General features: G+C 40.6%; 1 protein-coding gene across 3 annotated transcripts in view; it reads right to left on the bottom strand.

Annotated features, from left to right (window-relative positions):
• LOC125466203 (neurabin-2-like) overlaps nucleotides 1-14550 on the bottom strand; it is a 211184-nt gene that overhangs the window by 51836 nt on the left and 144798 nt on the right. For all 3 annotated transcript variants that reach the window (XM_048560421.2, XM_048560423.2, XM_048560422.2), the window contains exon 6: nucleotides 6610-6745. In XM_048560421.2, coding sequence (XP_048416378.1) covers nucleotides 6610-6745 — 136 coding nt within the window. The remainder of the gene's footprint in view (nucleotides 1-6609; nucleotides 6746-14550) is intronic.

Below are 14550 nucleotides of genomic sequence, written 5' to 3'. Positions count from 1 at the left end.
CACCATGTACATATTCAATACCTCGTATAGAAATTACAATTTGGGAAAACAGCATATCACCCAATCACTTAGTTTTGATGCAGCTCCTTTCTATTCCTCTGTAGTTCTAATCATATGCTGTTCCCCTATCCTTTTGTCCCTTTTCCTTCAAGCACCTATCAAACTTAATCTTGAATGTTAATAGTGCTTTCTTTGTTTGTTAGCTGGCACAGTTCACTATCTCACAAATCTGTGAAGTTTCTACTCCCCTGTCCTAACTCAGATTCAATTCTTGACCCCTCAATCATCAGAGACAGTTTGTTCTTTTCTAATCTCTCCTCTTTTCACCCCTACTGATTAACTCAATAATCCCTCTGCTGTAACTAAAATGGTCCTGAGAAGGGTCTAGGCCCGAAACATCAACTTTTGTGCTCCTAAGATGCTGCTTGGCCTGCTGTGTTCATCCAGCTCCACACTTTTCAAAAAAATCTAAAATAGTCCTAGTGGCTTTATTTATGCAAGTAGACTGTAAAATACCCTCCCTACACCTGTCTCTCTGGCTCATTCTCTCCCTTTAAAGTCACTTCTTTGACTGAATATTTGGTCAGCCACCCAACATCTCCTTACGTGACTTGGTGTTTAACTTGTTTAGTTTTTTTGAAATGTTTCATACATTAAATACAAGTTGGTATTGTGTTTATCTATAACTGGGTGCAACATTCAAATAAATCTGCAGTACAGCCTCTCTGTGGCCTCAAAATCCTTCTATGCTGTGGAGTTCGAAATACACCAATACTCCTAATGGGGTCTTGTTGCTATTCCAACTAGATTCACTGTGAAATCTCATCTATTACATTCAGTACTTATTATCTTAAAAGATAAAAGCAGCACCTGTGGTGGAACTAAGATCTTGCAAATGTGAATTTATTTGCTCTGATCACTCAGCTTTCTCCCAGTCAAAACATATACGTTCATAATCAAAATGCACCAAGTGGTATGAAATTTCTATTGGCTTTTGCATTGTGTGACATTGCCCATCATTCTACGCAGGAAGACCCCAGTATACTGAAAGACTGCCATGATCAAATACATTTCAAATAATCATGGGATACAACAGCTACATATTTAATAATTCCTGCAGACTTGAGATTGCAAGATTGTGACAATCTTGAGGTCAATGAAAAGACAGCAGGAGACTTTCTTAATCAAGGCATTTCTTGGAAGTCACAATGTTTTGTGGTGACTGCTTGTTTACTGAAGGCTCCTCGCCTGGGATCAAGGCATTCAGGTTGCAACTTCTGGTACAGGGATTGTTTAAGTCCTTCAGTTGGTAGCTAACCTGGAGAAAAAAAAAGGGAAGAACCTACCCAGCTCAACCTTCCTGTTGGTGAAAACCTCTTGTGTTGGTCCAGTGCAGTACCTGAAGCCTTAACCTCACCGTGCTCCTGAAAAGCATCTGGAAGAATCTCCAAGAAATGATTTTACACCCTTCTCCGAGGAGGCACTGATCCCATGGCATAGACACCTCTTGCTTTGTTGTATCTCAACCAAGTGGTTATTATTCTTGTATGACCTGTAAGCGTTGGCAGGGTGCTGCCCATGAACTTGCATTACAGCCAGGAGGCAGACTGACCTCACCTGTTTGTTACGAGATGTGCCTTCAAGAAGGATTTCTTCTGTCATGTTTCTTTTGAAAGCAAGCATTGCAAAACTTGAAGCTGAGCTGTCTGCTCTGAGTCCAGTTAGCTTTGTTCTTTCTCAAATATTAGAATAATGGAAGCACCATGAAGTGGGGTGGTGTCAAGCCCCCCACAGAACCAGGATTTTACTTTTAACTTTCAGCAGCTGCTGAGGTCTTGAATGTGGACGTGGCAGCTGTTATTCCTCTCTCTGTTATGGCTAAAAGATGGGGTCCTCTTCCTGCTGCTAGAATTGCATGTGAGACAAACTGTTTTACTGAATTTGCCTTTGTCAAGGATGTGTATATGGGATGTCACTATATTGGATCAATTGCTGTTTAGCACTTAAATAACCTACTATTCTGTTAAGTTTTCCAGTAAAGCTAGCCAAATGTTCCTTTCTATTGTTTGTATTTTAACAATAGTACAGTGTGCTCTGCTTCAAGCCTGGTAGTTTGACCCATCAAATTGCATCCAGAACACAACACTTTACACCTGCTTGTAAAAATAAAAAAAGGTTGGGGTCTAGGTCATCTTTGTAATATATTTTGAGGGGTTTTGGTCTGGTCCTTAACATAATGTTCACCTCCAAGGGTGGTAGCTGCTCAACACTGATTGGGAAAATGAAGCTCTGCCTGATTTAACCTCCTTGACAAAAAAAAAGTGTTATGGACATTTATAATGGGTTTACAATTGTCATAGCTCAGAGAAATAACTCAGCAGAAGGAGTTTTAGATGGAGAGGGAATGAAGGATTAAATCTGGGATAACCGTGGTCCATTTTGCTGAATCATTCAATCCATTAGTGAAAGCTTTAGGAAGCCTCAGCTACTGGACTAGAGAAAATGTAGCCACTTGAATAAAATAAATCAGCCTCATCCATGTATATATACACACACACACACACACACACACACACACACACACATTTGAATTGAACAAATCAGCAAAATGACTCAATTTCGTGTTCCAATTATCCTTTCAGGATGAATTACAGCTTGCAACATTCTTAATCTTCTGAGATGACAAGAATGGGTTAGATCACTGATGTTAGGATTAACATACTCAAGAATCATTATATAGATTCACAAGCTGAATAAAAGTGTAGCTCTTCCACGGTTACCAAATGTGAGCTCAATTTAAAACGCAGGTTTCTAAAAAAGCTGAACACAATGATTTCATTGCATGTAGACCATTATTGACACAAAGGCTGGGATAATTCTACTGCCAGTGGTAAAACCAAAATTGCAAGGATTACACGGAGGCTTGGAGATTGCTTTGCTAAACTCCAACGATCGGTTCACAACAAACAACTACATCTCCCGATCATGAACCATTTCAACTCCTCCTCCCATTCCTTAAATGACATGTCCATCCTGGGCCTTTTGCAGTGCCACAATGATGCCACCTGAAGGTTGCAGGATCAGCACCTCATGTTCCGCTTGGGAGGCCTGTGGCCCAATGGTATCAAGTGGTATGCCGGCTCCACTGATTCTGCTTTGCCTGTTGCATTCATCCACCTCTACACCTTGTTACCTCAGATTGTCCAGCATCTGAAGTTCCTACTATCTCTGTAACAGATTCTGCCATTACTTTCAGTTCATGGGAAAGAGAATCAGGTGAGGTGGAAAATGGACTGCTGCTTTGCTACCACTTGTTTTGTGCAACTAAGGCCAATTTAGAATCATAGAATAGAATCCCTACAGTGTGGAAACAGGCCTTTCAGCCCAACAAGCCCATAGCACCCCTTTGAACAGCATCTCACCCAGACCCATTCCACTAATTTCCCAAGTCTCACCCTCCTAACCTAAACACGCCAAGGCACTGTGGACAATTTAGCATGGCCAGTCCAGCTACCCTGCACATCTTTGGACTGTGGGGCGGGGGGGGGAAACCGGAGCACCCAGAGGAAACCCACGCAGACTCGGGGAGAATGAGAAAACTCCAAATAGACAGTCGCCTGAGGCTGGAATCGAACCCAGGTCCCTGGTGCTGTGAGGCAGCAGTGTTAACCACTCAGCCACCGTGCCACTCGTTTCTTTTGAGCAAAACTTTAAAGACTTTGAATACTGCTCATTCACAAAGTTAAAAGATTTTCATCAAGTTCACAGCTAATAACAAAAATACTGGATGTCTAAGGCTGCTTACAGAATAAATACACAGCAGTTTAACTTCATGGAATTAAAAGCCAGCTGAATGTGCAGACAGAATCTCATCTAATTATCCACAAGTGAGTGCTAACTAACTATTCAGCATTATTGAATTCACAAATATTTGTAAATTAGGCTATAATAAAAAGTAAGTAACCATAGTCTAACCAGACCATTTCTGATTAGAGAAAGATGCACTTCAATCGAGGGGAGAGGCTGAGAAGGACGAGCCGCTCATGGTGCCGGAACTGAATCCACGCTGTCAGCAGCATTCTGCATCACAAACTAACCGTCCAAGGAACAACACTGTTAAGATTTTCATTCACATCTTAGACAGTTATTAGCTTGGTCATGCCTTCTCTTTGAATGACACGTACCTTCCACATGCCATAGGAGTACAGGCTATCTTGGAAGGTTCTAGGCAAAGCTGTTGTGAAGTGACTCAGTTTTGATGGCAGGAACACAGAGGCAATCTGAGATAGATGCTACATGCTTAAAATAGGTGCAGAGACAGTCACCTGGCTGTGTTTGCAGAGAAATCATTGAAGGTAGCAGGATAGATCGAGAGCACAGTTGATAAAGCATGGAGTATCCTTGAGTTTAATAATATGGCCCAGAGTATAAGAGCAAGGAGGCTGTGCTAAAATACCAAGGTGTAGAGCTGGATGAACACAGCAGGCCAAGCAGCATCAGAGGAACAGGAAGGCTGACATTTCGGGCCTAGACCCTTCTTCAGAAAAATACTGTTTCAGCATATTCTGCAACAGTGCATCCAGCTTTGGACACCATATTTGCAGAAAGATATGAAGGATCGAAGAGATTGCAGAAAGATTTATATGAATGATTCATATCAGTAACGAGGAACTTTAATCATGTAGACAGACTGGAGAGACTGGGATTGTTATCCTTGGAGGAGAAGATTGACAGGGAACTGATAACAATGTTCAAAATGATGAAGGATCTGAAAAGAGTAAACAGGGGTTAAAATATTCAAACTGATGGAAACATTAAAAACAATAAAAATGAAGGGATTGGAATACACAGAGAATGGTTGAGGCAGGTGCAATTTGGGTTTTCAGGAGGACATTGGATCATTGTCTGAAAATGAACAGTGTGCAGGGTTACTGAAAAAGAGGTGAGGAAATTTGGACAGCCAGTGAAAACACAATGGGCTGAATGGCATCCTTTTGTGCTTTAATAATTATTGTGTGAATCCTGAGCATGCACTGCCATCATTACAATGTTGCAAAGAATGTGACGTGCACACTTTGACATTATGTAAAGCTCCACGACCTACACCTGCAATACTGTCGAGCATCCACCTTTCTCTTCACTGGTTTACCTTAGACATTTATTATATAGATGTAAGTCACTGTTAAGATGCCTAGATTGTTCTATACGTGAGACATAACACAGCTTCCACAGAGAAAGAACAATGTTCTGGCTCTGATTTTGGTGTTGATGGATATAACAATGCAGAAACAGTTCCCACATCCACATGGCAAACGGAAGTCACCTTAGATTGAATGCTCAATACTGGAGTGACGCCAGTGTTTTCTTAACATTGCCTGGTGGGTGCTCAGCAAGTCTAAACATGAATGTAATGATTTTTTTTAGGATTGTTTTAACAAGTTTATTTGTAATAATGTAGGAACCATACTGCAGCACATCCTGAAGGAAATACCTTGTACTTCCCAGAGCATACTGAGGTGAAGTGTAAGCTTCAGTGAGTGTGAACTGTGCATTCTGCAGGAGGTTTTAAGCTTCTGATTGATAGAAATGCAGCAATGCATGCTCAATTATAATTAATATATACAATATATATCTGAGCCAGTTCTGATGACGGGTCACCAAAGAACTAGGTATCAAATTCCAGTTGCATCTCAGCCTCTTGTGTACTGATGCCTGTGTTTAGGGGTTTTTGGATGCAGTGGTAATGTCCCTCCCTCTGGACCAGGAGGTCAAAGTTTAAACTCCATTATGAGGGGCAAAGGATGTTACGATGTAATCCAAGAAGAAGTGTGGTCCCCTTCTTCTGTCTACTTTTCCTGAAAGGGAGAAATATAATACCTTCTTCCGCCCTATCACCCAGTTAAGAATTCTAGGTTAAAGGGAAAGTTAAGAAAGTTAAAAAAACAGACAATATGAATGATGCATTACCTGCTTAATTTAAAACCTAGTGAAAAAGATTAAAGATTGGAGATAAACTTTTACTGTGAGGGCGGGGGAAATGGAGGGAATATGTGGAGATCTTTGGGAATCCAGAGAAATGGTGTAAATTGGATTGATGTGGCCTCTCTAGGTTTCTGCAAATCTCAAAGTAACAGTGGGCACTCAACAGGATGCGCATGGAAATTCAACCCTTTTGTTGTAAATCTGTTGGTGACAAACAATCTGATGAAAGAAGCTGTTCAAGGGGAGAAATGGATTGGCAGGCCATTAGACTTAAAACACTGGAGAGTCAAAGTATGTTAGGATAGGCAGGAATGTAGGCTAATCAGATCAGGATATTATTAACAGGCAGAGCAGGTTTGAGATGCTGAATGGCCTATTTCTGTTGCTATTTCATATATTCACAACTAAGAGACAGTCTGCACCATCACAACAATGTTTTCACGTATGCACTTCACACACAACTGTCCACAGCCTATCAAGTTAGTTTACATTCCTCACATGTCGATCTTGTAGGACAAAGAATTTAAGTTCTTTCATATGATATACAGTCAGTGCTTGTGTGCCAATGAAACGAGTGTTAAAATTGGTTCCTGAAAGGTACATTTATTATGTTTTAAATTTTCTTACCTCCTCATCATCATCGACATATTGCCCGTAATGTTGCTCCATCATTTCCCTCTGCCATCGCTCCTGTTCTAGGGTTTGACGAATCAGCTGAGCTACTTCACTGGTTTCTCCAGGTTTCTCCCGTCCAATCAAAAACCTAAAATTGAGGCAAACTTGTCAATATATTTCCAATTTTTGCATCAATATTACAGAGCTGATTTCTGGTCACCACGTTTGTTTCAAACTGAATCAGATTTATCGAATTAACTCTTCTCATTCAGACAAACAGAACAAAGACAGGTTTAGCAACATATACAAAACCAAAATGAAATCTGAAATTAAAACAGAAAACATCAAAAGTACTCAGCTTTAATGGGAAGAAAGACATATATAAATAAATATTTCAGGAATCTGGCCTTATATTAATAGATCACTGACTTGAGATATTCTCTCAGTTTAGACCATAAGACATAGGAGTGGAAGTAAGGTCATTCGGCACATCGAGTCCACTCCGTCATTTAATCATGGCTGATGGGCATTTCAACTCCACTTCCCTGCACTCTCCCCATAGCCCTTAATTCCTTGCGAGATCAAGAAATGATCAATCTCTGCCTTGAAGGCATTTAACGTCCTGACAGCTGTCTGCACAGATGCTGCTAGACCCTGTAAGTATTTCTAGCACTTCCTTTTTTTCATTTCTATATATGTTTAGACCAGAGCCTGATTAAAAACTGCAAGAGTTTCCAATATACCTTTCAGCTTGATGATGATCTCAAATTGAAAACTGACAGACTAACAGGAAAATACTTCGAGCTTCCTGTTCCACTTGTTACAGAAACCGAAACACGTATTAACACCGCACTGAAGGTGTGATTACATTAATAGACACAGTGATAAAGCCTGGCTTGTCTATCCATTCTATTTTCTCTACCCAAATTCTATCAAAACACCAAGGCGTGAATCCAGATCTTGCTGGACAAAGTTAAGCTGAATTGGTATTTTGAAATTCTGCTGCATATTACAATCATGTGTACCAGCACAACATTCCAGTACATCACAATAGTTTTCTGGATGAGGAAGCTGAATAGCATGCTTTAATAAATCATTAGCAGTTATTAATACACCCAGTCATTGTCGCCACTTCTGGAAGGTATGGTGAGGAAACTTCTAATGTCATACATAAATCGTAAAAAAACTAGACAGAATTTCCTTTCCCAGGTTGGGTGAACAGATTCAGAAAATTCTTACAACAAAGTTCCCTGCAAGGAGTTGTTTTTCATTGTGGGTGTGGTGGTTTGGGGCAGGGGGAGGTGGTGTGGTGAGTTGGGTGGATAGATTCTCTGGGTTCATTCCCAGAATGAATGCCAGGTCAGTATGGGGTTGGAAGGCCTTCCTCAGTGATCCAACATTGTACTGTCTGTGAAACCTGCCTGCGGTAAAATGTGACGAACTCCCCTTTCTGACCCTGCAGAAATAGTAGGTTGGGATTTACAATATTGGGCTGTCTTAGTCATTTCTCAATGACAGTCATATATTTTTTATCTATACTCAAAGGTTTCTCCGAATGTCCAGAGTTTTGAACTTAAGTCAAAAACATCGGAAATAATATTAACTACCTTCTGGGCACAATCTCTGAAAATGCAATGTTGACAAATATTCTCCATAGTAACTGATGTGCATTTTTGTTCAATAGATGTAACTTTTTAAAGTTGTAAATATACTTACTGGTCTGTGACATAATTCCATCATAGATCATGTCTGACTGACAAATATCTGATCAAGATGAGTATTGTCTCTAGTAAGTGCCCCTTAACCTGGAGTCATGAATCGTGGTGAATTACACTTGCCATCTTCAATTCTATAAATCAGGATTTACCCAATTTACAGACTGAAAACAGTCATTGAGAAAATCTTCCCCACCTCACATACCCTTCCAAACCCTCTGTGTAAGTAATTCCTAATTCCTTTTTGTAATGATCTAGTAATGGATCATGATGGTAAATTTTAGCGAACGTAATCTCAGATTCTCAAACTTTGCACATTTCTGACAGTTCTTGTTACAAAGTATCATTTACTAAGAGGTAGTGCTGTTGATTTGATGCACAAAGTGGCCAGCTATTCATTTATACCTTTAATTTTGAGTGAATTTGTCGCCTTTTCCAAACATTTAACATTAGCAGTGTATCCATGATATTCCACACAATTATTTCATCAACTGACACAGGTAAGTACCTGGTAGATATTGAGTAGGTTGAATATCCATGACCCTACTTCTATACTCCAGACCGTGCTCTCATTATTCTCTACATGGCTTGTCCTGCCTGATGGTTTAATAAGTGACTTATTTTTGGCTGAGCGAACAATTCCAAAGGAAAGCTCTTGCCCACACCTCCGAGCCAGGAGACATGGACTCAAGTCCCATCTGCTCCAGCGTTGTGCCATAATATCTCTGAACGGGTTTATTAGAAGATATAAAAATAAAATAATTCCAAATGAAAAGGGACTTTAAATTATTCTGGTGAAGACACAATTGTGCAGACACTGTTATGACAAATATATGAAATCGTGATGGCTGCTTTTAGTACCTCAGCCCTGAAAGTTATTAATAATGGGTTAATGGTTAATTGAATTGCATGAAATGGCCTTGCTGCTTTAAGCATTAACTGAGTTACTGCCTCTTAAAACCGCAAAGAAATTTTACACAAACATATTTCAAAGTTACGGATGGTAATTCCTGAACAATAATTTTTTTGATTGTGCCAATAAATAAAATCCTCACTGGTTGGTTTGGAATGATGGCCAACACCGTGCATTCCATTCCAAAGAAACCTGAGACCCATTCTCCCCCTGCCCTGGGTTTGGGAAATTTAGTGGTTTTTAGCTAGGCCACCTTGCAGCAACACTGCATTCCTCCCTGAGACTAGAGCCTCCCTGAGACTAGACATAAATCACTTGGCAAAAAACCTAAGGCCTACCAGCTGACTAGGTGAAACACTGACTTGTGACTGTATCTCACACTCAACCACCTGCTCAGACAGCAGGAAATGGAGGTGTGCTGATGATCATCTCCACAGAGGCGAAAACATATGGATTCCAAAAGTGCTAAGTACACACAAGTGGAAATTTCTTCAGAGGAAGTCTGTGCAGTGAGCAACACTTTTTCTATCCAGTCATTACCGCTAGGCAAACTAAGCAAAATAAAACAGGGAATTAACTCATGGTTCAGCAGATGCTTTGCCTTAAGCAAGCATTTCAGTAACAGAGTGGCCATTATCTCATCATGTTTTCCGTTTATTTTATTACTTCTTTCTACAAACATAAGGGTTATACAGACAGACTGCTCAGCAGTTTTGTCACTATCAGTGTTTGCCTTTGTAAACACTTTGCGTTTTTAACAAACGGGCACCTGGATTGGGTGACAAAAAATTATGTAAATCTTAGGAGAGTCTGTTTCCAGCTGATGCAAATGGACTTTATGCCATCCAAGGAACAACTGAGCTGTTTAAAGAAATAACTGTAGATTGGTGCAAGAAAATATGATCGGAAAATTCAAAGAAATCTTTGAAGTAAGAAGTGAGACTAATATGTGGTGTGATCAGAACGATTAAGTGAGACTGAGATGAGCAGGATTTTTACCCCCAACAGTGGTGAGCCTGTGGAATTCTCTGCCACACAAAGCATTTGAGATCAAAATATTGAATGTTTTCAAAGAGGATGTATAATTATATAATTAGAGCTCACGGGATTGAAGTGTATAGGGAGAAAGCCAGAGCATGCTGCGAAGTTGAAGGGTCACCCATGGTCATACTCAATGGTAGAACAGACTTGACGGGCTGAATGGCCTACTCCTGGTCCAATTTTCATGCACCACAGGGTAAATGTACATGAAGATATAGCAAACATTAGTTTAAAGTCTACTTGTGAGGCCAAAATAAAAAAGTGACTTCTGGTCTTTTCCTCACCAACCGCTATATGAGGTTTTAACATTGGTGAGGGAGAACTGTAGTCAACCTGGGGCAGAATAACTCCATGACGCACTGGCAAACAGCCAAGCTAATTGCTACAACTAGGGAATTGGAAACAGTCTTGGAGGTTAAAGTTTGGTAAAAATGTGCTGGAGGCTGGAGGCTAAATGTGAGGAGCCATTTGATCTCCGGACAGGAGCTAAAGATTTATTAAAATGTGCTTTACACCAATATTTAAAAAGGTCTCTACGTCCTTGGACTACCACGCACAGCACTTAACATAGCACTGTACGCACCCAAAAATAAATCCACACCACTAATTACATCCTGGCACTAACCCCCTCATTGCCTCATCACCTCAATATTCACTTCCCAAACGAGCTGCCTTGCTAAGTACAAATCTGGTTTATCCATTTATAAATTGACATTGACTCCAAAGCTGACTTTCATTGTCCAAGAATCGTACCTGAACTGATTTTATCAGGGCTTCACCTTGGCTGGCTTTCTGTTTGCAATATCCAGGCCTAACAAAGGCAACAAAACCAGCAAACAGAGATGCCAATTCAATAGAGAGAAACACTCCCACAAAAGCAGGGACATGGTTACAATTTTTACTGTGCCCTGTGGAAAGAAACAAGACACGCAGGCTCATGGGATCACTCATGGCATTCCATTGCTGACATCCCTCTGGCAAATCCGCAGGCTCCCATTTTACCTCCAGATAGTAAGAACTGCCCATGCTGGAGTCAGAGATAACACAGCGTGAAGTTGGAGGAACACAGCAGGCCAGGCAGCATCAGAGGTGCAGGGAAGCTGATGTTTTAGGTTGGGGCACTTCTTGAGAAATTTCTGAAGAGTCCTGACCCGAAACGTCAGCTTTCCTGCTCCTGTGATGCTGCCTGGCCTGTGGCGTTCCTCCATCTCCATACTGTGTTATCTCCAATCTTATCCTGTCATTTACTGATCTGAAATATTTGGGACTGATGGATCCTTAGTAGCACGGATTAGAAAGTGTCAAAAATATAACAAACAAAGTGTTGGTACAGATCGGCATTTCTCAGACTAGAGATGAGTTGAAAGTGGTGATCCCCAGGCATTGGTGTTGGGAATCTTGCTTTTTCTGATTTATATAAACAATTGCCAAGAGTGTTGAACACAACATGTCAAAAATTGCAAAATTAAGCTACGGAGAATAGTTAATTGTGAGGATGATGCTGAGCGACTTCAGGAGGGCCAAATGGACAGACACCTGCAACTCAATTTCAAGAGAAATGGGAGATTGTATTTCTTCTACTGAAATGCACTAAGTGACAATACAGGCTCAATGGTACAAATTGTGAAGTACACGAATGGAGAATCCTTAGAGTTCAAGTGCATAATTCTCTGCAGGTGGCCAGGCTAGTTGAAAAGTTGTTACAAAGGCTTATGAGATCCATGCGATAAATAAAACGAGACGATATTTGGAGTAGTGTGTTCAATTCTAGACACCTTATCTAAGGAAAATTGTTAAAGCTCTGGAGAATGTTACTGGAATTATACCAGGAATGAGGAATTTTAGATACAATAAACGATTAGGGAAATTAGTTTTTTCTCTTTGGAATAAGTCAGTAACACACCTCCTGACTCCTCAAAGCCTGTCCACCATCTACAAGGCACAAGTCAGGAGTGTGATGGAATACTCCCAACTTGCCTGAATGAGTGCAGCCCCAACAACACTCAAGAAGCTTGACACCATCCAAGACAAAGCAGCTGCTTGATTGGCACTACATCTACAGGCATCCATTCCCTCCACCACTGACACTCAGTAGCAGCAGTGTGTACTATCTACAAGATGCACTGCAGAAATTCACTAAAGATCCTCAGACAGCACCTTCCAAACCCACGACCACTTCCATCTAGAAGGACAAGGGCAACAGACATATGGGAACACCACCAACTCCAAGTTCCCCTCCAAGTCACTCATCAGCCTGACTTGGAACTATATCGCCAGCAGAATACAGTGTAGTCATTTCAATGCTCGGTTCCAAGCAAGTCATCAGGTCTTGACTTCAACTAAACTGTTGCCCCAGGAGAAAAGATGCATTTTTCCCACCAGGTTAACATAATGGGAAGAGGTTTTGAAGTCAGAACATCCATAAATTAAGGGAAACTTCTTTACTTTTAGTCTTCCATTTCATCCTGTCAATAAGTGTGCACTTGGTTTGGGGTGACCCGCAAGGAAAGGTGAAGTATCTCTTGTTCCTTGTTCATTCCAAGACCTCTACCTGCGTGTGAAAGACTCTTACTTTGGTTCCTGCCAGCAATCTGCTGCCAGTTGATATGATATTCCTGTCTGCCCTACCGCATTGGTTTTGGGTGAGAAACTGTTCTGGAAGCACATATGCACCCTAGCATTAAATCAGGATTAATTAGTATCATGCTAACATCTTAAGTTTCCTGGAGCAACTTGGTGCACCTGCGTACTCACTGCGAAGTGAAGTCACACAGTTTCTTTAAAGGCTGTGAACCGGGAAAGAATAAAGAAATCCACAAACCATTGGTGGATGCAGGTACAGTTACAATGTTTAAAATACGTTTAGATAAGTTCATATGGTTTAGGGGGATATGGGCCAAGTGCAGGCAAGTGGGATCAGTTTAGTTTGGAACATGGTCGGTGTGGACTGATTGGACTGAAAGGTCTGTTTCCGTGCTGTATAATTCAAACTTGGCACCTGTTCTCTGGAGACACAGACGTGTGTGTCTCCACATTCATTTAGCAATTTCCCACCAATTATTTACAAAGTCTATTTTTACTCACCATAATGCTGCAGCACAACCACTACAGGATTTTGTTCAAATGTGGACATGTTTTAATAATAAATAAGTGGAAAGACAATTTGCATGATGTATATAGCATTTGTTTGACTTACATTTACAAAAGTATTGCAGATGAATGACTTATTGCTACAAAGCAATAAAAGCTATGTTACCACACCCATGTGTAACAGGGAACTTTTTAAACTTAATTTTAAAATTTGCATTTTACAAAATAAAGCTTTGATAGAAAGTGAAATTTCTTAACACAAGTACACTCTGACACTGAGTGGTTGACAACTGGATTAAGCTGATTCATCAGGGAAAAGGACCTCTTGTTTTTTTTCCCCACTTTTGTTGCTAACTATGCAACCCAAACAGAACGGAGGACAAAGGTCTCTGAACAAGACGGGTACGCTCACAGTTTCAGTAATCAAATTAGGCTGCAGAGCCATATTATATGTTGCAAGGCTAGGTGCCCAGTGTTACACTTCCAACGAGAAGGACAACATGGCCAGAGAAAGCGTGGAATGGAGATAAAGCTAAATAGCGCTGCTTGTCTGAGTGTGTAAAGTCATACGTCACACAACACCAGTTACCTGGTGAAGGAGCAGCACTCTGACAGCTTGTGGTTCCAAATAAACCTGTTGGACTATAACCTGGTGTCATGTGACATCTGACTTTGTACATGCAAGGCCACTGTCACACCTCCATATTATGGCTTAGTGTGGATATAAAGCTAAGACCGACAATGACAGCTAGTTTAACCTCAGTGATAAGTCAGCTTTCAGAAATGACAGTTCAAGCTGAATTTAACAATCATTTAGGAAAAAAAGCAGATTAATTAAGGAAAGCCAGTATGGATTTGGAGGCAGCTTACGTTTATCTAAATTGCTTGAGATTTCTTGATCAGATACCAGACAGAGTTGATGAGGGAAATTCTATTGATCTGCTACTGTACATAGACTTACAAGTATACTGGACAGTGACATATAATAAATCTGTGAACAAAGCTGGGGGCCATGGAATAGAAACATGCTTCAGATTGGAATACTGTGTCCAACTCTCAGTCCCACATTTAAAGAAGGATGTAAAAGCACAAGAGAAGATACAAGGAAACACTGACAAGAATGGTCCCAAGAAGAGAAACCTATCTATGTTTGCCTTTTCAACCTTAAAATCCGCATAATTAACCTCTGATCCA

This window comes from Stegostoma tigrinum, chromosome 31, assembly GCF_030684315.1.
Source record: "Stegostoma tigrinum isolate sSteTig4 chromosome 31, sSteTig4.hap1, whole genome shotgun sequence".
NCBI lineage: Eukaryota > Metazoa > Chordata > Chondrichthyes > Orectolobiformes > Stegostomatidae > Stegostoma > Stegostoma tigrinum.
This window is presented reverse-complemented; position numbering and strand designations above follow the sequence as displayed.